At 46.6% G+C, this 26683-nt stretch overlaps 2 protein-coding genes across 2 annotated transcripts in view; one reads left to right on the top strand and one right to left on the bottom strand.

Moving 5' to 3' along the window:
* The first annotated feature begins 520 nt into the window (after positions 1-520).
* Positions 521-3039, top strand: Bdkrb1 (bradykinin receptor B1). The gene is made up of 2 exons (XM_057783435.1): positions 521-573; positions 1959-3039. Exon 2 carries the CDS (start codon positions 1969-1971, stop codon positions 3037-3039), a length of 1071 nt encoding a protein of 356 aa, XP_057639418.1. The 5' UTR covers positions 521-573; positions 1959-1968.
* Positions 3040-13228: 10189 nt separating this feature from the next.
* Atg2b (autophagy related 2B) overlaps positions 13229-26683 on the bottom strand; it is a 76064-nt gene continuing 62609 nt past the window's right edge. Inside the window, exons 36-42 of the mRNA XM_057782278.1 lie at positions 25717-25924; positions 23439-23508; positions 22622-22704; positions 21730-21851; positions 21138-21292; positions 20320-20469; positions 13229-17377 (exon numbers count right to left, since the gene is read on the bottom strand). Coding sequence (XP_057638261.1) covers positions 17147-17377; positions 20320-20469; positions 21138-21292; positions 21730-21851; positions 22622-22704; positions 23439-23508; positions 25717-25924 — 1019 coding nt within the window. The 3' untranslated portion in view covers positions 13229-17146. The remainder of the gene's footprint in view (positions 17378-20319; positions 20470-21137; positions 21293-21729; positions 21852-22621; positions 22705-23438; positions 23509-25716; positions 25925-26683) is intronic.

Below are 26683 nucleotides of genomic sequence, written 5' to 3'. Positions count from 1 at the left end.
GCCGCCAGCCAGGATTAGGAAAAGCTTGACTGGTCTTACTCAACTCCAAGCCCTGCGTGAGTCAAACTTTTTCCTGAGCTCACTGTTTGTACAACGAGGTCCACACTGATGGATTCTTGGCTATGTGTCTTTCACTATTCATATTCAAAAGGGGATGTCCTAGTGCAGCCAAATCCCAGACCTCCTGGAGCCAATGGGGAATGGGGAAGCCATCACTCAATATACCGACAGGGGTGAGCTTTGGGTGTCTGTGGGGCCTATTTGGCAACACACAGTCATCAGACAAAATCAACAGGCCACAAATGTCAGTGAAGAAAGTGCCAGGTTGTTGAAGGACCTCCTACTAACCCTAAGTGCCAAGAGAAATGCAATGTCACACCTCCCTCCAGCCCATAGCTTCCGCTGGCTTGAGACTCACTTTTTGGGTAATCCCCTATGACATCATGAGAACAGAGGTGGTTTCATTTAAGACCAGTGTATGTCCAGAGAGCTGACCAGTACAGAAACCTCCCAAGACAGCCATCACGATCAAAAACCCAGTCGAAGCTGTGAACTTTTCCGTTTTCTGTCAGGGTAAGTCATAGCCATCTGTTTTCCTCTTAGGACCGTTAAATGCAATCATAGACCATGACTCTTAGCAAAAGACAATAAACAAAACAAGCCCTCGTCTACATATGTGACAGGCTACAAATGTTCATTTTAAACAGAATTTGTACTCTATGTCTGGGATTTGTACTCTATGTTTGGGTTTGTTTCTGGTTTGAAGGGATAGCTTTTTGTGGTTTTGAGACAGGGTCTCCCTATGTAGCCCAATATTGCTTCGGGCTCTCCAATTCTGGGTTTGCAGGCATGAGCCACAATACTCAGCTTCTGGTTTGGGGTTTAATTTCATGTGTGTGTGTGTGTGCGTGCGTGTGTGCATGTGTGTGCGTGTTGAGACAAGACTCTCTATGTAGCCCTGGCTGTTCTGGAGCTCAATATGTAGCCCAGGCTGGCCTTGAACCCTCAGAGATTCTGTCTCTGCTAGTGGAATGCTCAGATAAAGGCATGCACCACCATACCTGTCCTCTCTTCTTAAAAGCTTTTTTGCCTTCATTTTGATTTTCTGTGTATTGGTGATTTGCCTGCATGTATGTATGTCCAGCACATGCATGCAGTACCTGTGGAGGACAGAAAAGGATGTCGGATCCTCTAGGTCTGGAGTTACAGATGTTATGAGCTGCCGTAGGATTGCTGGAACTCAAACTCCGGTCCTCTGGAAGAGCAGCAGTCAGTGCTTGTCTTAGGGTTTCTACTGCTGCGACAAAACGCCTTGACCAATAAGCAAGTTGGGGAGGAAAGGGTTTATTTGGCTTATACTTCCACAGCATAGTCCATCATTGAAGGAAGTCAGAACAGAAACTCCAACGGGGCAGGAAACTGAGGCCGGAGCTGACACAAGGGGCCAAGAAGGGATGCTGCTTACAGGCTTGCTCCTCATGGTTTGCTCAGCCTGCTTTCTTATAGAACCCGGGACCACCATTCCAAGGATGGCACCACCCACCATGACTGGGCCCTCCCCCATTGATCACTAATTGAGAAAATGCCCTACAGCTGGATCTCATGGCGGTATTTCCTCAACTGAGGCTCCTTCCTCTCGACTAGCTTGTGCAAGTTGACACGCAAACCAGCCAGTACCGTGTTTTTAGTCAATGGGCGTTTCCTCCAGCCTCTACTGTTCCTTCTTTTAGACTAAGCTAGTCCTCTCCTCCTCTACAAAAACAAACGGTAAATACTGTCAGTTTTGCAGACCAGACAGCCTGGGCTGCACCACTTGCTCTGCTACCATAGCAAGAAAGTAGTCAAACTCACAGTTACATAAGCAGTGCGTATGGGCTGTGTGTCAATAAAACTTTATTGTCTGGAGCAGATCACAGGCTGGGTGTGATCTCCTGTACTCTTTACTCTGTCCATTTCAGGTCACTGTGGATGGCGTCCCAGGCCTTATTGGAGCTGCAGCCTACTAACCAAAGCCAGCAGGCGTCTCCCAACATCACCTCCTGCAAGGATGATCCAGAAGCCTGGGACCTGCTCTATAGGGTGCTTCCAGGATTTGTCATCACCATCTGTTTCTTTGGCCTTCTGGGGAACCTTTCAGTACTGTCCTTCTTCCTCCTGCCTCGGCAGCGGCGGAGACAACACCGCTTAACGGTCGCCGAAATCTACCTGGCTAACTTGGCAGCTTCTGATCTGGTGTTCGTCCTGGGGTTACCCTTCTGGGCAGAGAACATCTGGAACCGTTTCAACTGGCCCTTTGGCACTGAACTCTGCCGGGTGGTCAACGGGATCATCAAGGCCCATCTGTTCATCAGTATCTTCCTGGTGGTGGCCATCAGTCAGGACCGCTACCGGTCCCTGGTATATCCCATGACCAGCCGAGGGTCCCGGCGGCGGCGGCAAGCCCGAGCCACCTGTCTGCTCATCTGGGTAGCAGGGGGCCTCTTGAGCATCCCCACATTCCTACTACGTTCTGTCAGAGTCATCCCCGACTTGAACATCTCTGCCTGCATCCTGATTATCCCCCACGACGCTTGGCATTTTGCAAGGATGGTGGAGTTGAACATTTTGGGTTTCTTCCTCCCATTGACTGCCATCATCTTCTTCAACTATCACATCCTGGCATCCCTGAGAGGGCAGAAGGAGGCCAGCAGAACAAGGTGTGGGGGTCCCAAGGGCAGCAAGACGACGGGGCTGATCTTCACTCTGGTGGTCTCCTTCCTGGTCTGCTGGGCTCCCTACCACTTCTTTGCCTTCCTGGATTTCCTGGTCCAGGTGAAGGCAGTCCAGGACTGCTCCTGGAAGGAATTCACGGACCTGGGCCTGCAGCTGGCCAACTTCTTTGCTTTCATCAACAGCTGCCTGAACCCACTGATTTATGTCTTTGTGGGCCGGCTTTTAAAGACCAGGGTCTGGGAGCATTATAAGAGATGCAGCCCTGGAAGCCTCGTGTCCATATCCCCCAATAGGAAAGAACTCTTTCAACTGTTCTGGCAGAATTGAAACAGCAGCCAGCCACGAAGCCTAGCTTCTAGACCTCTGATATCATACAGACCATCTTGTCGACTGACCCACCGTGGCCTACAAAGATGCCCAGGGAATGCTACTAACAGGGTAGCAGGGACCTTGCAGACATAATTAAGCTAAGGATCTGGATATTAAGCTGATCCTGAAGTATTTGGGGGCAGGGGGAACAAAATAATCATGGGGTTCCTTTTAAGCAGAGACTTCAGAGGGCTGGAATATGTGCAGACTGAAGCAGAGGTCAGAGTGATGAGGAAGGGGCCGTGAACAGGGGACTGCAGGTGCCCTTAGAGGATGGAGAAGAAAGGATACAGACACATGTCCTCTCTGCAACCTCTAGAAAGCAGCGGACCCGCCAACCTGCCGACTTTAACCCTGCCCCCTACGACTGTGAAAGAAGAAAGCTGTGAGAGAATAAAGCTGTGTTCTCATTTGCATTTGCCAAGTTTGTGATTACTGCCATAGCAACCACAGAAAACTTACAGAAGCACCCAGCAAGGGTCCCTCTTGACACTCCCATTCACCCAGGCCTTTTGAGGCTGACTCTGAGGAAAGCAGGGGTGGGGTAGCTGCAGACCCTACCCATAAGAGCTTGCAGAGGTCTAAATAACCCTAAGTCCGAATGGGAAGCTCCACAGGCTACAGATCTAGCAGCTCCCAGGGAAGGAAGGGTCAGTTCCTCCCCTCAGGTCCGTGCAGGGTGGATGCTGGGGGCTGTGGAGACACAGGAAGGGCTGGGTGCTCACCCAGCCCTTGCAGTGAGAAGGCACAGGCCGTTGCCTAGAGTTCACGTGAACATTGCTGAATGCTGGAGCCTTCATTCGATCTCTCCTTGACTTCAAGGATCCAGGACGAACCCTCCCAGAGAACTCTAGATGATATAAGAGAGTGTCACAGGACAGAAGAACCGCCTATCCGGGTGATAGGGTGGGTCTGAGAACACAGGACAGTGGCCGCTGGCTGGCACAGGTAGAGTATTCTGGGACACATAGCCTGGCTTTTAAAAAACTAGCAGTTGGCCAAACAAAATAGGGAAAGGGCATGGTCCAGAAAGAAGAAGCAAGCTAATCCAGAGCAGTAGGCTTTCAAGTTAGGAGAGGAGTCGGGGGAAGAAGGGCAAGGCCCTCCCAGAGGCGACTCCAGAGGTTGGAGGAGAAAAGACATGGTGAGTGAGTATTTAATGTCCTCCCACAGACAGTGCTCACAAAACAGAGGGGTGTTCTGGGGGTCCTGAGGGGTCCCACTGAATCTACAGAGCATGCATTTGTGGTGACAATTTACTCACTGAGGCTTGGCAAGCCCCAGAAGGCAGTCAGGTTGTGCTGGGGCTGGATTTCAGCAGACAGACTGCCATGATTCTGGGAGGCCGAGGGTATCTGTCAGCCTGTGGGGAATGACTGAGGGATGGAAGGAAGGAAGCCTAGGTGGTGTAGTAATCAGCTCTCCCTCGCTGTGACGTAACACCAAAACATGTCAACATAACAAGGGGGCAGATTTATCTCAGCTCACTGCTTCGGAGGTTTCCATCTGTGGTTGGCCTTGCTGCTGTGGGTTAGGGGCAGCCCAGAGCATCTTGGCAGGAGAGCATGGTGCAAGAGGTACATACATGCATATTTCATGATGACTGGGAAGCAGAGGAAGACAGGAGAAGCTGGGGTCCCAATATCTCCTCTAAGGGAATGTCCCCCATGACCTAACCTCCTAAATACCCCACTACTTCCCAGGAGCATCACAGGCTGGCTGGCCAAGCCTTTACCACGTGGACCTTTGGGGGACACTTGAGATCCAAACGCCAGCAGGAGGTAGAGAAGAATGATACTGGAACAGGAAAAGGCTAGAGGCTGGGGAACACCTCGATCAGAGTACAAAGATGTCCTCAAACATCCCAGCAGGAGAGTCATCCCAGGGATGACAAGGACAAGCATGGCTGTGGCACGGGGATCCCAAGGAGGGGAAGGTGAAGGACAGTGAAAGCCATGAGGGATAAGGACTCAAGGAGTTGTGCAGGCGGGGTGGGTTGCCTGCCAGACCCACCATCAGGGAAGACCCTGCAAGGCCTAAGGAAGAGAGAGTTGTTGAGTCAAGTGCCAAGGTCCAGCAATGGCGAAGTCACAATGGCCAGACATTCAGGATGCGTGGGAGGTGAGGACGGACCCTGTCACTCCTGCATGGAAGGGGTTAGTCCTCATCGAACAACTCAGATGCAAATTCACTCAAAAACTAAAACGTACCCCTGGAGCCTGGGGCCACAGGTCTGCCAGGCTGGCCTACCAGAACCTTGGTGATAGCACTATGTTCACCGGCCCAACTCCATGTTTTCCTGGAGAGTGTAGTATGGTCGGACACAGGAACAGGATCCAGCCAGCCTGTGTGTCCACTTTGGACCCTATGGATTTAAACAATGCTCTTGAGTTCATTGCCAATATGAAATCCCACATAGCTGCAAATGTCCAGCTTGCCTACACAGCTCACACGCTGTCTTTCCAGTCCGCAGAAGGTCTAGCCTCTGGCCGCTGCTGTCGGCACTGAGAACTCCTCAGTGAACAGGAAAGGGTCGTTCCTGGTGCCCTCACGGATGATCCCCTGGGGCTCCCTGGGGCACAGATGCCTTGGTATTGGCTGGCAGCATACTGCCAACAGGGTGTCCTCCCACAGATGTCGCAAGTGCCTGGCGGCTCCAGGAGACTTAGTTTGCCACCTCTGGTATAGTTCAGTATGTGCCCTGCCTGAGTGGGGTCCCACACTTTAAGAAAAGTGAGCTGGTGTGTGAGCCTCGGAAACACTGCTTGCAGGCCTGCAGGTCAGGGTGGGGGTGGGGGAGAGCCCTGGAAGAGAAGCTCTATAAAACAGGCACCCGATTTATGGGGGCGGGGCCTATGAAGAAGCCTGAAGCTCAGTTCTGCCGTGGGCTGGGACAGCAGCAGGCAGCAGCTGGCAGAGCCGCACCAGAAGGCTGCTGTATTCCCTTTGCCCAGCTGCAGGCAGGGGAGAGGCTGGCTTTGGTTCAGAACCAGTGCTGGAGGAGAAATATATTCTGTCCCCACTGGTTTGGTGACAGGCTCTGCTGGCAGGTTTCATACTTAGGGCTGCGCCCATCCACACCTGGGGTGCCAATACTGGCGTGGACAGTGAATTAGCCAGGGGTCCCCATATCTTCCAGGAACTCCTCCTTTCTCTTGTAGACGGGTCAAGGTCAGAGGTGAAGCTTCTTCTCCAGGGCATTGCCAGCTTCTGGACCCATCTTGCTTTTGCTGCTCTGAACTGGGAAGGAGACAAACTCCCTGTCACATAGACCATCCCTCATCCCTCCTCCCTCCTCCCTCATCCTATGCATCATGGTACTGAGCAGGGCTAGGCCCCTCCAAATCCCAGCCCTGGGGAGCTCCTATATGTTGCAACGGTCAAGGCAGATTCTTCTTCTCTGTAGATGAGTCATGAGTTTGATGAAAAGCAGGTAGGGAGGCTCCTTTCCCCCCACAACGGCAGCTTCCACAGGCCTGGGAACAAGACCAAGGCTATGGTGATCTCTTGGTTCCAACTGAGCTCACCTCTGGTCTCTGAACACCTTCAGGTCCTTCCTACTGTCTTCCTACTAGAGTTGTTGACCGAGTTATAGACAGGGTTCTGGTTGTCAGGGTTACAGGGAGGGTTCTGGTTGTCAGGGTTACAGACAGGGTCCTGGTTGTCAGGGTTACAGACAGGGTCCTGGTTGTCAGGGTTACAGGTGGGGTTCTGGTTGTCAGGGTTACAGATGGCAGGGGAGAACTGACTCCTGCAGGTTATCCCGTGCATGTGCCGTGGCACCTGAGTACCTGTGCACACAGGAGTGTGCACACATAAACACACTTTGAGCAAGAAATATCTTTCAAAATTTATATACTTCTCTCTAAATTTCCCAGTCTTGAGTGCTTGGCTGTAGCCACAGGAAACGGACTTCAATACCTGTGCATTCCTTATTACCGTGAACTCAAATTCCAAACGCCAGGCCCTCTTCTACTGTATACATTTTGAGAAACTTTAAGTTGCCTTGGACTTGGGACTCAAACTCTTGCCTCCTGAGCAGGTGGGGTTGGCATCCTGGTGGGTTCTGGCTCAGAGTTACACAGCACTATTTATTGGGAGTCAGACAGCTCCCTGTGGTGGGGACCAACCAGGGTGTTAGAGGGTGAATACGCACCCTGGACCCCTGTGTACATGGCACTGCCAAGAGCAAACTACCCTACACTAAATAACAACAAAAGCCTCCAACATGAGCCTCATAGGGGGTGAAGTCTCCTCTCCCCACCCAGCTGATCCAGTTCTGTTCCCCAACGGCAGCCTCCAGGACAGAGTGGTTGCCTTGAAGGTGAGACTTTAGACCTGAGCACTGAGGTACAAAAGGAACAACTGGAGCAAGGGAGACTGGGTCAGCTGTGAGTGGATGGTGACTGGTTAGCCATGGACATCTCTGTGGGCCTGCCTCCTGCCAGGTGCTGCAGCCCCACCCATCATGGCCAATGCTTTTCCCTTCCTTCTCCCACTGCCAATCTCAAGATGGAAAAAGGTGAGCCTGGGAGGGCAAAAATGGCAGCATCTGCAGACAGACTGATAGACAGGGATCTTCATGATCCATCCCAGACAAGGCCACGGAAGGGACCATAGAGCATCAAAGACCATATCTTTATTTAACATGTTGAGGTTCTGTTTATCTGTGTGGATATTGTTACATCAACTTCAAGTTTTAATTTTAAATTTTCTAAATGAGTATGATGTGTGTGTCTTTATGTGTGTGTGGGTGTGCACAGGCCAAGGCACATGTGTGGAGGTCAAAGGACAACCTTTATTGTCCTTATCTTTCTTCCTGTTTGAGGCAGGGAAGCTAGGTTATCTGGCCAGAGTGTTTTGTGATTCGCCTGTCCCACCTCCTCTCTTGCTTTAGGAGAACTGGCTTTATAGCATGCATCGTGTCTGGCTTTTGTGTGGGCTCTGGGGATCTGAATTCAGGTCCTCCTGCTTGTGCGGCTGGAGTTCTATCCACTGAGCCATCCCTCCAGTGCACTTTCAAGTTTAAAAAAAAATACTGTGTTAAAATGCTGTTTATCTTGATTACTGGTGCCCCTCCCAAACTTTGTGTCCCAGACAAGTGACTGTCTGCATCATCCATCTCCAGCATGAGGACTGCTGAGGGCCTCACCTGCCTCTCCAGGAGAACCATGGCAGAGAAACTTGCACAGGCTTCCCTCCAATTCCACACCTGCCACAGCACTCGGGGAAAACAAGAGACCCTTATCTGAACACGATGCAGTGAGTGATTGGCCAGTCACGTTCATCTCTCAGACCTGCCTCCTGCCAGGCATCTTTTTTTTTTTTTTTTTTTTTTTTTTTTTTTGATTTTCGAGACAAGGTTTCTCCGTAGCTTTTTGGTTCCTGTCCTGGTACTAGCTCTTGTAGACCAGGCTGGCCTCGAACTCACAGAGATCCGCCTGCCTCTGCCTCCCGAGTGCTGGGATTAAAGGCGTGCGCCACCACCGCCCGGCTCCTGCCAGGCATCTTAAGCCCCTTCCCTCTGGGCCTGTTCATTGGCCTCAGCAGGGAAGGGCCTGTGTGTGTTGCCACCCAGCTCAGGGTTTTTAGAGATAAATCAATCCTGACACAAAATGACATTTCACTTTATTCTTTGCTATTGCTATTGATGATGTGTGTGCACACCAGCATGCATGCGCAGGCTTGCTATCAATGGTGGGTGTGCACACCAGCATGCATGCACAGGCTTGCTATCAATGGTGGGTGTGCACACCAGTATGCATGCACAGGCTTGTTATTGATGTGTGTGCACACCAGCACGTGTGCACAGATTTGATATTGATGATGTGTGTGCACACCAGCATGCATGCACAGGCTTGCTATTGATGATGTGTGTGCACACCAGCATGCATGCACAGGCTTGCTATCAATGGTGGGTCTGCATGCCAGCACATGCATGCACAGGTTTATTATTGATGGTGGGTCTGCACGCCAGCACACGCATGCACAGGTTTGCTGTTGACGGTGGGTGTGCATGTCAGCACACGCGTGCACAGGCTTGAGTGGACCGCGGAAAACAACTTTCAGGAGTTGGGTTCTCTCCTTCCCCCTCGGGTTCTGGGCACTCAATTTGGATTGTTGGGCTTGGTGCCTTTACCCACTGAGCCAGTTTGCTGGAGCAACATTTTTGTTTTTTTTAGTTTTTCTAGACAGGGTTTCTCCATTTTTTTAATTTTTAATTGAAACCAACCTTGACTTAGATACAAGCCTGGTTAAAGACAGGATTTTTCTGAAGTCTTCTTGGGTGCACAGGGTCATGTCTCATTCAGCCTGAGAAGCCATAGGGCAGGGGTCAATTTCCATTTCAGAGCTACTTGAGCATGGGCGCCCTCTGCTGGCCAGGAAGGTGGGTTGCTCCATGCTCATAAAATAAGAGAGGGTAGCAGAGATGACTATGATCAGCATTCATTATCTACATGTATGAAAATATAAACATCAGGCAAGAGAGAGCTTTCCAAAGACGACAACTGATCTGCTCCCAAGTAAGCATGAGGGTACAAATCTTGAAGATTGGTACTGAGAGAATGAGGAAGAAGCATCACAATTCAAGGCTGTACTTTGCAACATTAATAAAACTCTACCTAAAAAAAAAAAAAATCCTACAGGGGCTGGAGAGATGGTTCAGTGATTAATAACACTTGCTGCTCTTCTAGAGGACCAGGTTTGGCTCCTAGCACTCACATGGTGGCTCACAACCATCTGTAACTCCAGTCCCAGAGTCTGTCTCCCTCTTCTCACCTCTGAAGGCCTAGGCACCCACATGGTATACAGACACTGATGCAAGCAAATACTATTTAAACACATAAAAGCAAATAAAATCTTAGAAAAAATGATTAGAAACAGGTCCAAAGTCAAATAAGGCAACTACCCTCCTTGAATTATTATTAGTACTGTTATATCTCTTTAAAATACTTTAAAGGGGCTAGAGAGATGGCTCACTGGGTAAAGTGGTTGCCATGCAAGCAAAAGGACTTTAGTGTAGAGCCCAACACCCATGTAAATATTTGGGCACAGAGACAGATGCCTGCTACCTAACCTAACCAGCAAGCTCCATGTTCAGCGAGAGACCTCATCTCAAACTCCAGGCAGAGGCAGAAGCATTCCAGTGGTGGGAAAAGAAGCAATCCATCAGATGACTGCCATTGCCAGTTTGCTTGGAGATCTTCTTTTGGCAGGGGTCAACAACTGGAGACTCGAGTATGCTCATGATAAATCCCTGTTGTCCATGAACTGGACATCTCTATTACCCCCTCCAACGCTCAGGGAACATCACCAGAAAGGGCTGAAAGAACGTGAGACTGGGAATGCATGGGGAAGAGAGCGGTAGAATGCTGCCGTCTGGGCATGGCCTCTCCTTTGCATTCTTGAGCTCCCAGCAGTGTGACAGCCTGCACAGGATCTTCCCATGACTGGGTCATCAACACCTTGTCCCGGAAGAGGAGAGGGGCCCCTGAGGTAGTTAACTGGCAGTTAATGGCTGGTAGGAAAGGGGGAGACATTTTCTCCAGAGATGTAGACAAGGTGCCTGTGCTTAATGTAGATAAACCCTCCTCCATGCTCTTGGAAGCAAAGCAACAAGCACACAGGTGCGTGCACACACACACACGAATGCATGTATGCATGCCCGTGCCGTGAAAGGAGAGGAGAATAGGGTCTAGTTGGAATAAGGAAGGGGATTATCAGGACTGGGAAAAAAATAGAGGGTAGCAGAGATGAGTATGATCAGCATTCATTATCTACATGTATGAAAATGTCAAAATCAGACAAGAGAGATGACTCAGTGGTTAAAAAGCACTGGTTATTCTTCCAGAACACCCGGATTTAATTCCCAGCACTCAAACAGAATCTTGCAAGCATCTGTAACTCCAGTTCCAGGGGCGACACCCTCTCTGACCTCTACAGGCATCAGACGTGCAAGAACTGACAGACACCACGCAGGCATAGGAACCATATGCACAAAAAGGTTTTAAAAAGACAAAAGTATCTACTTAAAAACCCTTTTCACGATGAAGCCCATTATTATGGTAATTAGCATATGCTAAAGACATTTTAAAATAAGGTGCAGAACTACTAAGAACACCTGACATCATTCCAAACTCAGGTTGAGCTGGCTCCAAAGCAAAGAGGACACAAAGGCACTTGAAGACAGTTTTAAAACAAGGCCCAGAGTAAAAGACAAGAGTTCTCAAGGAAACAGTCATCCAGTAGTGGGAGAAGTAAAACTTTGAAATAAAGTAACTTGGCCATCAGAACATTTATTATAAAACAATATCTAGACGGGCATGGTGGTGCACACCTGTTATCTTAGCACTTGGAGGGAGGCCGGAGAATCAGGAGTTCAAAGCCAGACTGGAACGTAGTGAGCCTGAGCCCACCCATCTCAAAACAAAAATAAAATAAGAAAGCTCAGTGAAATTTTGGTTTGGTATTTCTGAAATAACCCTAAACAGCTCTGCCACTTTGTACACCATATTTACACAAAGCAGGGTTCTCAGCATTGAGCATTATGAAATTGAAACACCCATCACTCTGGAAGACAGGTGACCTCTATATTCTGCAGCATCAAATATTCAGTCCAGATTTCTTTGTGTAAAAGTAAACAAGGATACTCATTAGTATGCAAATGATACCTTCAATAAATTATACAAATGCTGTACAACAAAGGGTTTAAGATAAATTTCCTGGTAACTTATCAGTAAATGTAGAGATGCATACATAATTATCTATATACTCAGGGTCCTGTAAAAATTTCTACAGGGTCTCAGGGTGTGTGTGGGGGGAACATTTAAGCCCTGCTCTACCTTATATGACACGGGGCCGGCCCTCCAACTGCACTGTCCTTCCACAGAGCAGCCTTTAACCAGAGACGATGATGATACTTGTAGACAACAAGGTAGCCCAGGCTAACTTAAATAACATCCTCATGCTTAGGTCTCCCAAGTGCTAGGATTACAGATGCAAGCAACCACACATGAGTTACCTGGGCTTCTGAGATGATTTGCTCCTGATGAGACATTTGACATGTCTAGGGGAATGAGGGAGGTGTTTGCTATCTAGTAGCTGGCTGTTGGACAGTCTACAGCTGCTCCCGACAAGGAACTGTGGCCCCAAATGCCAAGCTGAAATGGAGAAACCACTTTAGAGCCACTTCCAGGTTCTGGGATGTGCTGACTGGGGGATGGAGTTCTGTTTACAAGCAGACACTCTCTAGGTACTCCAATCACTGCTGCCAGGCTGCAAAACCAGGTACTGGGCGGACCAGAAAGGGGGCAGGTAAACAAAACAAGCAAGCCCCTACCAAGTCACATTTAAGGCTCCTGAGCCCTTCTCAACCTCAATCAGCAAATGCCTACTGATTCCTGCAGTGAGGTGCCCCATCTCCTCTTAACAGCAGTTCAAGAGGGCCAGGAAGGTGGCTCAGGGGATGAAGGTGCTTGCTGTCAAGTCTGAATCCTGAATTTGATCTCTATAACTCATATGGTGGAAGTCGAGAACTCCCATAAGCCATTCTCCGACTTCCACATGCATGCATGCACACGCACAAGAGAGCACACACGCACTCACAGCAGTTCAAGAAAGCAAGAGGTGTGGGGATCACATGAAGCAAGGTCTCGGGGCCTGTCTCTTTACTGGGCACACAGACTCCTAATGAAGGACACACATGAAAGTCTGGCTGATATCTGTGCATCTCATAGATGCGCCCTTCCTTCCTTCTTAAGTACCGAGTGTGATGCCTGGCTTGTCAATTTCACCCAACTGCCAATGTGTTGGTTAGAAAGAGACACATCACATCAAAACGCCTTTTAAAATAATTTGTCTATTTAAATGTCTTGCATCTTCCTCCTCCAGAGATTTAGCAAGCATCTATCGACATCCCTAAGACCAGAAGTCCACATTGAAGGGATAACCAGTAAAATCTCCGTACCCCTAAAGGGCGGGAGTGGCACACGTAAACAATATAGCCCAATACATCTCAGAAACTGGTGGCATATAAACACTAGATCTGAGGTGCCAGGAGAAAGGATTCTTGAGACGTAGATCCCACCCCCAAAAACAGTTCCAGCAAATTCAAGAAATGGTTCTCAGCGACAGACAATACTTAAGCTTAAAGGAAAAAACAAAAAAGAAATATTTTAATTTTTTTCACAAGTATTCTTAACATCACCATGTTTTAAATAGTCACACTAACAAGTTACATGTTTCACAAAAATACTTGTACAGAGGAATATTCTTATTTACATCCAGAGTTGCCATAATTAGGAGAGTCAGGATTCTCAGCAAAGTCAATGGCTGTGTGAGATGTTTTAACATCTGAGACAGGCAAGGAGTATCCACAGAAAAGATGAACTTGGTGCCTACAAACTCCGTGAAAAAGCAAGCATCACAGTGGGACCAGCGGGCTACACAAACAAGGCTAGACAATTCCAGCCAGAAAAGTGAGGCAGTCAAGTAAACACCTTTGTGAAGGGAGAGGCCAGCCCCAGCCCTGTGCACGGTGCCAAGTGCCCAAGTGACAATACAGTCACACCCTCTGAACTGCAGTGGATAGACAGCACCCTGATGCTTACTACAAAGTGAATGACTTGCCCAATCCCAGCGCTGGTTAGAGAAGGCCAACGTGGACCTCTGAGTCCTATCCCTGCAGGAAATGATGAGATTCAAAATAGGAAATGACAAGACTCAAAGATTTCTCATCCACAATTTCTGTCTGGGAAACGGAGAACACTTCTGAGCAATGCTGGCTGGCCTGCAACTGTGCACAAAGGGAAGTGTGCCCAGTACAATCCTGAAAATTGCCAAACAGAGGCTGGCATGTGACATACTAATGTTCTTATAAGAATAGTGGCTATACCTTCCTGTAAACCAAAATAAAACTTCCTGATAAAAAAGGAAATCATCAATATACTTCTCTAAACTATACAAATAATCTTCCTTTTCAACCTAAGGTGCAAACATGTATTTGACTTTGATACCAAGTGGTCCATCCAGCTGCAGACAGAAGAATGTCACCCCTGTGTTCAGTCCTTCCAAGGGACTCTTAAACTCTACATCCCCAATGGGATGTGAAGGGAGGCAGGGAAGAAGTGTTTCCCCCTGTCCCCAGAACCCTGGAATCGGAGGGACTGAATTCAACACAGGCAGAAGTAAAGCAGACTGGCTTTTTATGCAGCATTTTACACATACATCATTTCAATTAGGACAATCAATGGTTAACCCTGAAGCCATTTATGGCAGGGTAGAATCCTCATTTCCAGTCCCAATAGTGAAAACACCCAGGTGCCAGTCCTGAGTCACAGGACACCCAGGGAGGGGCAGGGGCCCTGGATAGGCAGCCACTGGAGCAGACACAGCTGACTGGACTAATAGGGGTCCTGCAGTGGCCTTCCAAGGGACACAGGACAGGAGGCAGGACAGACGGGCCCAGGTACTGAGGAACACTGCTACTTGGATTCTTTTCCTTACAGTGACTTTTACATTTTAAGAATACTGATGACAAATATATATTCTCCTAAGTAGGAATTCAAATTTCCTAGAAACCTCATTAAAATGGAAGCCTACTGCTATGATGTCCGGGCTCAGGGTGTGAGGACAGACAAGAGGAGAGAAGTGGAGGCTCCCAGCCAGTCCCATTTGGCAGTCCCATTGCTGTGGTCTCTGTTTCCATAGGCAATAGTCAGCATCTGGCCCAACTGAGCGATCTCGAGCAAGCTTGCTTCCCTGATTCCTTGGGGGACTCTGTGGACCTCAGCAACAATAGGTGAATCCTGCAGCTTACTCCAGTCAGGCTGCCAGATCAGGAAGGTGTCACTCTGAGAGTAGAGATCTGAAGTAGCCCGCAGCTGCTATGATGTGGCACAGCCACGGTGTCCATGGCCACCAGACTCACATCACGCATCTGGGCACTCTACTGAGCACAGAGGCACACACCATTATTTGTGCTTATGCCACTATGACCTAACTGCCCAGAAATTCCCACAAGCTTTGCCCTAAGAAACCTTTTCCCTTACAGAGAGGACACTGGGGGTGAGTGAGGTGAGACACCTTGGTCAAGTCAAGTCATTTGCTTGGTTAACTACAGATGAGACAACCCAAGGGTCCTGTCAACATACTACATGTTGTCACAACAGTCATGTAACTTAGAAGTGTTCAAATACAGACAAGTCCTCATCAGGGCCTGGATAAATGCACATAGCCCTGGAGACCGAATCAACATCTCTGGCAAGGTAGAGAAGGTCAACAGGGAGAAGCAGGAGATGACATCATAAAGATACTTGTTTACATGGCTTCATTAATTTAACTAGTTAAAAGAAAGAGCTGTACACAGCTCAGAGGTCAAAGGGGATGTTACTTCCATGTACCAACTCTCACTGACCTTAAACATAACTAAGAAGGAGAAGTAGGGTGAAGTCTGTCTAAATGCAACAGGCAACATATACTGCATGTTTCATTAGGAGGGCAGAGTGGCTAGCCAGTCATGGCAACACATGCCACTACTACCTGCAGTGTTTGCCCAGGGCCGTATCAGACACCTGCCCCACTTAACAAGAACAGAAGAGCCCACATGAGGTCCCATGAGGCCCACCAGTGGCTGCTGAGATCTGTTTTTTTTTTTTTTTTTTTTTTCAAATTTCACAGCAGTCAAAGGAAATCAAGCTTATGCAAATGTATACAACGCTACTTTTGCAAACTCTGGAGCCTGGATTTGGGGTTGGCACTGCCTTCTTGTTCAGAGCTTTCAGAGGGTGAGACTGACCTTCCTTTTTCACCCACAAACTGGAATGCAACTGTGGCATCCACTTCACCCTGATACCCACCAACACTTTAGAAACCACAAGGGGACAGCATGCGACTCTAAACAGGGATGAATACAAAGTCCTGGTTTTCTGTTGAGTCTTTAGGCAGACTGCAAACATTACTCCTTTTCTCCTCAACAATGTGTGATACTAACCACAATCAATTCTGAGAAGTGTCTCCAAATATCCCACCGTCAATCATTAACATTGCATCAATGAATATGCTTTCAGAAAAAACAAAATATTCACAGAAGTATACAGCAATCTTACCTTTAAATAAAAATACTTTATTCATTCCTGACATGTTATCAAAATGTACAATATTAACCAAGTAAAAATGGTACTTTGAATTAGCTGACTAGGACATATTTGGAGCATTTTTAATTAACTTTCTAAGAATAAAACCCACTTCCAGTGTCCCTTACCACACACCTTACTAGTCTGCATTGTGTACTTGACAATGGATACAGCGCCCATCAAAGAACACACAGCTGTACTTGGACACAGAAACTTACTACATTTGGGATACCTTCCTTTCCAAAATCTGTGAGACATCTTCACTTCTTTTTATGTCTAAGTAATCTTGTAAATGACAGAGAATACAGTACTCCTGGCATTACATTACACTACACACACACACACACACACACACACACACGCACGCGCACGCACGCACGCACGCACGCACAGAGGATAAAGTGCAGCACAGCAGATCTCGTCTGTGACACTCACTTTCTCCAGGTGAGCTGAGCAGCTGGTCCCTCAGGGAGTCGAGGCCCTGCTTTATCAGACACTGGAGCCCTAGCTGCTTTGCTTTCCCTGTGGCTTCTCTCAGCAGCATCAGAAGTGTTGAAACTGAGTTGTGCTCCCTGGTGCTTTGGGAGTGCTCCAATATTTTTCTTTAGCACTCAACACTGTTTACAAAGATGTTCCCAATGAGATCTTGTCAGTAACAAGTATGATTACAGCCACTTTAATGAAAGCAAAGCATTTAGCACGGCAGCAATCTCTACTGACCATGACACCAGACATCCGCCACTTCTGTAGGCCAAGTGCCAGGCCCTAAAATGTCACAAGGTTTTGGCTGCATGTGTTTTGACATAAAATTATTTAACTAAAAACTGCTTTTGTTCCTGAGATGAGCACATAAATTAGACAATTCTCTATGAAGCTGCCACTAGGACACCCGCTCCTTAGCTCCACACACTCTGTGGGTCACACTGGAAGCCTCAGTCCTCCCCGTGGCGCCATTTCTGTGACTCGTCCTGCCGAACATCTGGTCTGATTTGGTTTCTCATGCCACCTAACACATTTGATGTTGCTTCGGTGGCTACAATTAGAGGCTTGACCACTGCCGGTGGGATCTGGCGCAGAACTTCACCCACAGCGCCGGTGACCCCTCTGCTCTCGTGTTCTCGAGCTGCCGTCTCATAAATGGTCTGAGCCGTGTCTGCAATTCCCTGCAGAGGGTGGGAGGCAGAAAACAGGAGAAAAGGTCAGAAACTAAGGTGCCACACGTCACACTTTCACACTTAGCCAAAACGCCTACAACTAGACCAGAACAGAAAACAAGGAAAGCAGCCAGCCGCCCTCACTCTGCTCCCTAACAGGGCCCCAGCTGTGAAGGAATTGGACTCACCATGGCAGCATTTCTCTGCAACACTACTGTGCAGACAATGGTTCTTAGTCAGTCCCAAGCAAGGAAACCCACAGAAACACATCATGACCTAAAAGAAACTTCTGGCCCAACGAATCCCTCTAGCTAAATACAACTCTGCAAAGAGGGCCTCTGGAGTAAATGCTCTTGACAGAGAACCACAGTGAGGATTCCTCTGATGCAGCCCAAGAAAACTTAGATCCACTCAGTGCTCAGAACACATGTACTCTGCCTACAATTATGAGCATGTCTTAGAAAAGCATGGAACACATCCAATTAAGATAAAAATCCAAATAGAACACTTTACGGGGTTACATAGAAACTTCCGAGACCGTGAGTGGCGCCTACAGTCGGTCCCACAGCTTCGGCACTGCTCCACCCCTGTCACAACTGCTAAGTTTTGAGCTGAATGCACACATGCTGGGCCTTGACAGAGCCCAACTTCATAGGAGTTCAGGATGTGTGTTGGTTATGCCACTGAACTCTGGGTCCAATCGTGACAGCTTCTCTATAAGTACAGAAGAGATACTGAGGTCTCCAGAAAAATCCAAGACCCGTCCTAACCAGAATCTAGCTGTCCATCAGACAGGCTGACACAGCAGACAAACAAGCAGCAGCTTGGGTCAGACACAAGGTCTAAGAAATGGTGGTGGAGCCAAGTGGTGGTGGCGCACGCCTTTAATCCCAGCACTCGGGAGGCAGAGGCAGGCGGATCTCTGTGAGTTTGAGGCCGACCTACAAGAGCTAGTTCCAGGATAGACCCAAAGCTATAGAGAAACCCTGTCTTGAAAGAAAAGAAATGGTAGCGATATTTAAAAAAAAAAAAAAAAAATCTAGGGAGCTGGAGCGATGGCTCAGATGATGGCTGATTTCAGCTGCAAACCTGGCAGGGTCAGGAAGTCCTGGGAAATGGATCTCAAGGAGGGGCTGTCTGGATTAGAGGGCCTCTGCAAAGACTGTCTTGATGACCTCAACTGAATTGGGAAGGCCCGCCACAGCTACTGTGGATGAGCAACCCCTGGGCAGGGAATCTCCAAGTGTACAGAGTGGGAAGGACGCAGTAGACCAGCAGCATGTGCTTCTACGCTTTTCATCCTTTGACCGCAGATGCCATCTCCAGCTGCTCTGAGTTCCTGCTGCCTTGATTTCCCCAACACGACACACTGTGCTCTGAACTGGAAGTTAAAATAAGCTCTTTCTGCCTTAAGTTCCTTTTCTCAGAGTATCTACCACAGCAACAGGAAAGACACCAGATGTCACAGGTGTGGAAGTGTATGTCCATACCCTCAGCACTGGGGCTATGGATTGGAAATAAGAGAGGAAGAACTATACTTCAGACCCAGTTCCCTGGGACCCCAAAGGCTAATTCTGTGCCGTGAGGACGGCTACACCATCTGACTGCTACCAGAATATGGTTAGAAAGCACACCTAATGAATCCCAAGTAGAATGACCACAAACACTGTGTGTCATGACAGGAAAAGGAAAGAGGTCAGTGAGTGTCCTGCCAACACTTGGAGAGCACCAGGCTTCACCAGCACAGTTGGTAGGCCGCAACACAGGGCACCTGCTGCCAAGCCTTGTGGCCTGACTAGATCCCTAGAATCCACAAACAGGAGAGAACCAATTCCACACACTGGTCCTTTGACTTCCACATAAACACTGCCATGTGTCCCCCACAAAAAAAAAAAAAAAAAAAAAAAAAACAGAAAAGTAAGTAAATAAAAGTAAAAATCTAATGTGGAGATCCCACAGTTACCACTAGCCAATTTTATGGGACTTCGTGCACACATGAACACAGACACCACAGACACAGCCAGAAAATATTCCCACTTCAGTGTCACACAGGGAACAAAATGGGAACTAAATGCCCACCAAGAGGAAAACATGGGTGGCATATTCCTACAACGAAATACTATGAGACCATTTAAATGATATTATGTGTTCATGGATGTATCTTGAAAGTGTTACAGGATACACAAAACACTCTTTATGCTAATTAAAATATAAACGCTGCTATGTTCAGCTTAGGAAGACTTACACAATCTAACTGTAAAACTCTGTCTAGAAAAGCTGTGACAACTTCAGAACAGTGACGGCATGTGAATGGGGCCAGGGTGGGGATCACCTCAAGAGCCACACTTCCTAAGTAACTGAAGGAAGCAAGAAGAAAGCACCGACTCAGCAGCAAACACTACATAAAGCTACACTCACTACCTGGCTTTCTTCTGCTTTCCACATACCAGTCACATGCTACCATTAGCAGCTTACATGCCATTCCCAATGATTCTTCTAAGACAAAGTCAGCGAATACTCTTTGGCTAGTTTCTATGTCAACTTGATATAGGCTAGGGTCACTTGGGAATAGAACCTAAACTGAGAAATGCCCCCACCAGACTGGCCTGTAGGCAAGCCTATAGAACATTTTCTTACTGATTAATGGATGGGGCCATCCCTGGACTGGTGGTCCTAGGTACTATAAGAAAGCAGGCTGAGCAAGTCATGAGGAGCAAACCAGTAAGCAGCTCCCCTCCACGGCCCCAGCATCAGCTCCTGCTTCAGATTCCTATTTGAGTTCCTGTCCTGACCTCCTTCAGTGACAGATTACAGTGTGGAAGTATAAGCTGAAATAAAGCCCTTCCTTTCCAAGTTGCTTTTGGTCACGGTGTTTCATCAGAGCAATAGAAACCCCAACCAACACACAGAGAAAGCATGCAAGCCAGTTCTGACTTGCCAGCTCTACATACCTCTTTTACAACACTGTAGGCCTTGGCCACACCTTCCCTCAGGTCCACAGGCTGGTGGGCTAAACGGTGATGAGGAAATCTCTTTGCCTTCTTGGGTTCAATAGAAAGGGTACCTGGAGACACCATGTCATAAGCAGTCTCTGCTGCTGCCTGGGTCATTTTGTCAAAGGGGAGAAATTAATTAGGAGATAGTCTGGAGCACTGGGCACCAAAAGTGGGGCAGTGCTCTCCTGTAGGGGTAGAGAATCCCCACACAGATGGCACCTCTGCTTAAACGCCCATAACAAGAGCTTAGGACTTTCACACATGAACAGGGAAGGTAAGCTAAAAGCTCGCATCTGGATTGAGCTGACCTACTCAACCCCTTCCTTTTATTATCCTATGCAGCAACTTTCAATACTTCTGTACAACCCTATTACATGTTCTTAAACTTATCTCTGATCCTTTACATAGATCAGTGACATAAATAAACCCCCTGCTGACTTAATAACTGTTATTTTCTTGAAATATGCAAACAGGCTTGGCAAGTTTGTTACCTAATGCTCAGTACTAGATAGCTAAACAACTACCAAGCACCAAACAAAGTGTAGTAGTGCACACCTGTACACCTGAACCCTTGGAAGGCTGAGGATATAAACTATAAGGACAGTCTGGGTTACATGGCAAGAAATGTCTCAAAAACAAAACAAAACAAAACAAAACTCAGTATGATAGCAAATCATTATAAATGAGATGTCTACCCTCAACATTTCACACATATTCATGGGAGCTGCTATACAGGGCTCATCTGTCCAGATAAGGCAGGCAGGGAATAGTACCTGTATTGTTTGAACCATTCTGTTTGTGAGTTCTAGAGCAGCCATTGCAGTTGAGGTACCAAAGGAGGCAGCACCTCTCTGGAAGCCTCTGACGATGCGGCCATCCTTCCGGTACTGCTCGATTGGCAGCCACACCAAGTCTTTGAGGCCTTGCACTAGACACAGAAATCACAATAATAACTGTAGGTGACAAGAGTCTAATCTGTTGGCTCCTTGTCTCATTCTCACCATGGTCCCCAAAGGCCAGGCTTCCCAAAAGAAATACAGGCTGAGCCATATATGTGATTGGAAGTATTCTAACAATTATTCTCAAAAGCAAACTTAAATTTAATATTTGTAACCCAGATATATCCAGAATATTTTCATTGTAATATAAAGTCATTATAAAAATTATACGTACGTGTGTGTGTGTGTGTGTGTGTGTGTATGGGGGGAGCCCAACCCTGAATGGAGGTTCTGACCCTGAAACTAGGGGTAAAGTTTTATGTTCATGTTAATACGCATGTAGGTTTTATATAGAAAAAAACAAACGTTCTTTTCATAAACTCTTAAGGTATCTGTAACTCCAAAAAGATTTAAAAAGATAACTCACCTAATTGAACTAGTGAATGCATAGGCCCAACACCTCCTAGGATTCCTGGTAGCTGGTTCTTCTTAATGTCAGTGAGCCATTCAGTGATTGCATATGAGAACAATTTGTCAATACCTAGCAAACTGGAGAAAATGAATGTCAACGAAAAGGAGGAATGGAGGCACACACCTAGGACTTCTGTGTGGAAACTACATAGCACAGGGGCAAAACACTATAGATGCTCCGAAAATGGCAAAACATTTTTATATCATATAAATCAGCTGCTAAATTCCCAATCTAAATCTGTGTGTGTGTGTGTGTCAGAGAGAAGACGAAAGACAAAGATTGACAAAGCTCAGGAAGCTTGCACAAATGAGAGTGTCCTCCATTTTTCTTATCTCTTGATCCCCCATGGCTCAGGTATAGGGTACTAACCACAACCACATCAGTGAACCCAAATTCTTGTAACCAACTAAGCCAACTTACAGCTTTAACACGTTATCTTTTTTTTCTTTTTTTTTTTTTTTTTTTGGTTTTTCGAGACAGGGTTTCTCTGTGGTTTTGGAGCCTGTCCTGGAACTAGCTCTTGTAGACCAGGCTGGTCTCGAACTCACAGAGATCCGCCTGCCTCTGCCTCCCAAGTGCTGGGATTAAAGGCGTGCGCCACCACCGCCCGGCTTAACACGTTATCTTAAAATATCCTAAAGGAAAGATATTTTCAAGAAATACTACTCTGTTCCAACCGCTTCTACACCCTCAAAACAAACATTAATGCCCGATCAGTAAGGTCCGCCAGAGCTGTGCTCTCTGCAGAAAGCACAAGGCAGGCGAGCAGCTAGCAAAAACACTCCACTTTTTATCTCTACAGCAGCTTAGGCCTCACCTTAAAGTCTCGGCAGGTCAGTCTACTCACCCGTGCCTATAGAAGAGCCTCTTCAGCTTTAGCTCAGAACAGTTCAACTGGGCCAGGCCAATCAAAATCCCAGCCAGTGTTCCCTGAAATAGGAAGAGTGGCCAATTAATCCATAAACTAAGGAGAGACTCAATATTTAACATAGCTGTTACTGGGGAAGTCCAAGCAATATTCTTTTTGTTGGGCAGGGGGAGTTTCGAGACTGGGTTTCTCTGTGTAGCCCAGGCTGTCCTCAAACTCAGAGATCCACCTGCCTCTGCCTCCTGAGTGCTGGGATTAAAGGCGTGCACCACTACTTACTTTCTACGACCTGGCTACTCAATATTCTTTAATGAAGATAAATACTTAAAATAATTATAGAAGGAAAATACTTCAGAGAGTTACAGAAAAAAATGTATTTTATATGGTACAACCCACTATACCAGCTAATGATCAACAAGTATGAAATTTCACTTATAGTACTTAACATTTACTTAGAAGCACATAAAGCTGCTGGCTTCATGTTAGACACATGTACATGCATAAAGCATGACAGCAACAACTTCATCTGCTATATTTTTTTCTTTTTTTCCTTTTTTTTTTTTTTTTTTTACTGAATCTATAAGAGACACAGAGCACTGCTAAGATGGCTCAGAGGGTAATGATGACCCGAGTTTAGTCCCCAGATCCCACACTGTAGGAGAGAACTGGCTCTCATAAGTTGTCCTCTGACCTCCACACAAGTGCTTCCTCTCCTCATGCATTCACTCCCTCCATAAGAAATATATGCAATTTTAGAAGGTAATTTTACATTACATATTCATCAAAGTTTCCACACCTGATCCATTGACACATGTTTGCCATGATAGTCAAGCCGAATAGGAACTTCTGCCGTGAATCTGAATTCTCTGGCGGGGGAACAAAGGGAGCTAGTTATATTCAAATTACTGATCACAAAATTAGACCTAACTGCTTAAAATGAAAAATCAAACAAAGCCTCAAAGTAAATTAGAAGCACATCTCATGTCCTAAATGCGAAAGAATGCCCTTTAGCTCCACTTTCTCTTAATTGCGACTCGACAGACAATTCTATTGTAGTTAAATGTTGTCACAAATGCCTTTTCTTAGTTTATTAAATGCTTATTCTTAAAAAAAATGTTTACATATTCTCAAGTCTATTAGAGGACAAATCAATAAAAATGGCCTCAAACGTCAACAAGAAGTAGACAGGAGAGGCAAGAAGCCCATTCCCTGCTCGGTGTGAGCAGAGACAGACCCTGGCCTGGCCCCTGCTACTAACAACTACATGGGATTCAAGTACAGATGTCTCAGCTTTCTGAGCCTCAATTCTTCATCACTGTAAAATCACCCTGGCAAATTTTGGTGAGAATCTGTGAAATGAATGCTTGTGAGTAGACGTGACTATACTAACACTGGGAATTCTGGGGGGTGAGTAAACTACACACTGTTGATATATGGCAACAACACAGTGAGCTGTCTTCCTACAGCCGACTGGAAACTGAATGCTCAGAACCCAAAACATGATTTTCCCCAACAGAATAAATGCTAATGGCTGCACACCAAACCACCTCAGAAAAGCCCCCCGTACTTACAATAAAATGGCAATGTATTATCTATTGCAGTCAGTGTCTAAGCCTAGGTCCCAGGCCCATCCCTCATCTCTGAACGCACAGCTGCATCTGTTCACCTGGGCAGATACCTTTATTCCCTCAGCCTTTCCTATGCCTTTCTTCCCCGTGGGATAAGATGTATTAACAGATAGACTCTTTGATTATTTGTATATTCAGTTAGCCAGAGATTCTTCACAGTGCCTAGATGAAAGTCTGAAACACAGTAAGTGCAATAGCCACTTGCAGAAGGAAGAAGATGATTCTGGCAGCTCACTAGAAAGTCAGCAAGTAGATAGGTGATAATCAAGACCTTAGCTCACCACTAGCTGGTGTCTAACTCTCTGAACAAGGAGAATTGAGGTACCACCACTCATTACCACCCCAGGGATCTGGACCCTCCAGGAGAATAGAGGTGAAATCTACATTTATTTTCCATATTTCAAATGACCTGGCAAAAACATACAAAACAAACATTTGCCTAGATAAGAGGTGAAACTAAAGACTGTCGAGCCAGATGTAGTAGTATGTCTGTAACCTCAGCTACCTGAGAGACTAAGGAGGGAAGATCTAGAGTTTAAACCTGGCCATAGTGAGACCTACCTCCATACAAACTAAGTGTCAATTTATTGCTTCCTAAAGCTGAATTGGCATATTATTATTATGATTAATAAAGAATAAGACTTAGTTATCACTAAGACAAATCACTGGAGGAAAGTAACAGAAATGAACATTTATAGTGAAATGTAGCACCAGCAGACCTTCATCTCTGGTCTTTCTTCCCTATGTGTTATTATTTCTACATCTATTTTCATCACTATGCGGGATCTTTAAAGCACAATGACACTTCTAAATAATGTTCACTTGGGCCACACCCACGGTCTTTTCTCACAACACAGAGAGAAAGACAGGACCCCCAGTTTTACAGGAAGAAGGGCTTGTTCTTTGACCCTCCTTTTTCTAGAAAAGTCAAGACTCTGCCCTGACTAACAATGGCTAGGAAAAGAGGACAGGAAGAACAGATCAGTCAGCCAAGGAAGAAAAAAACCTCCTGAATGAGAATGGCTGGCCACACAGGCAAGCAGCAGCAGTGGTGCAGGGCACCTGAGCTTTCCAGGATGCTCTTTTGCCTCAGGAGGAATGACAAAAGCAAATTGAGGACTCAGCAGAAGGGAAAAAGCAGTGTGTGGAGAGGCCAAAGGGCGGCCCCATCCTAAAGAACAAACACACTCTAAGACCTGAAAGGGAGCAGCAGGAGGAGAGAGGAACTTCCATCACAGATTCAATAACAGACAAGCTCTGAAACCAGGGTTACTCTGCACAAACAAGGGGCGATAGTTAGACAGATAGTTAGGCAAACAGGAGCCTGAAGCGCATAGCAATGTGAAGGACCACTGATGGCCCTCATGCTTGTCAGTCCACTGACACACTCCAGAGCCATCTTTAACTCCATAGAACTTCATTTGTTAATAAAATTAATATACTTACCTAAAAAACACAGGCTGGTCACTAAATGAAACTTCCTCAGCTGAGAAGTCCTTCTCCTCCAGTCCACTAGCCCCCTCCACTGAATTGGCACTACGGTTTGAGGAAGGTTGCTTTGGCCCAGGGAAAGAAACAACTAGATTTGGCTCCTTTGAGGTACTCAAATGTCTTGGCAAACTGCAGGTGACATCAGCTCCAGGAGACTTTGTAACTGCAAACAAGAGGGGTGCATTTGAAGGCAGCTCTGCTACTTTCAAGCACCATGGCAATCGATACTGATCAGTCTGAGTGCTACACTCACTGAGAAAATGTAGCTCCTATTACAGAGAAAATCTGTTCCCACCCTTACATCACTACTGTTACACACACCCATTTGTATTAATTAACACGGAATGTACATATATGAATAGGAATAAGCTCTGCAAGTATATTCTTAAAAATAACACACAGCAATTAAAATCAGTCTAAGTACATCCAGTCCTGATTTAGCAATAAGCTAACTTAAAATTCTTCCACCTCACAATGGAGAGCAGTGTGTACATTCTGTAAAAACCGTACTTGGGACCTACCCACCCCCCCAACCTCAGAGAAACTCTGAAGCACAGACTGCAACTGCACAGAGCCGACCAAGAGCAGCTCCTAAGACACAGGCAGCAACTGCAACAATCAGTTCAAGAGAAGATCCTTGAGTCACAGACACCAGCTGCAAGGATGGGACCAAGAGACAAAGACAGCTGGCACCAAATGAAAAAAAGAGATGGGTAGGCACCAAAGCAATTCATTCATTCAACAACCTAAAAGCAACATGGTAACACCAGAACCCAGTGGTCATACAACATGAAAACCTAATTATCTAATCCAGAAGAAGTAGAAGAAAAATATCTTAAATATAATTTTATAAAGATGATAGAGGCACCTAAAAAGGAAATAAAAAATTCTCTTAATGAAATGGAGGACAAGACAAACAACA

The sequence above is a fragment of the Chionomys nivalis genome, chromosome 10, assembly GCF_950005125.1.
Source record: "Chionomys nivalis chromosome 10, mChiNiv1.1, whole genome shotgun sequence".
In the NCBI taxonomy this organism is placed as follows: domain Eukaryota; kingdom Metazoa; phylum Chordata; class Mammalia; order Rodentia; family Cricetidae; genus Chionomys; species Chionomys nivalis.
This window is presented reverse-complemented; position numbering and strand designations above follow the sequence as displayed.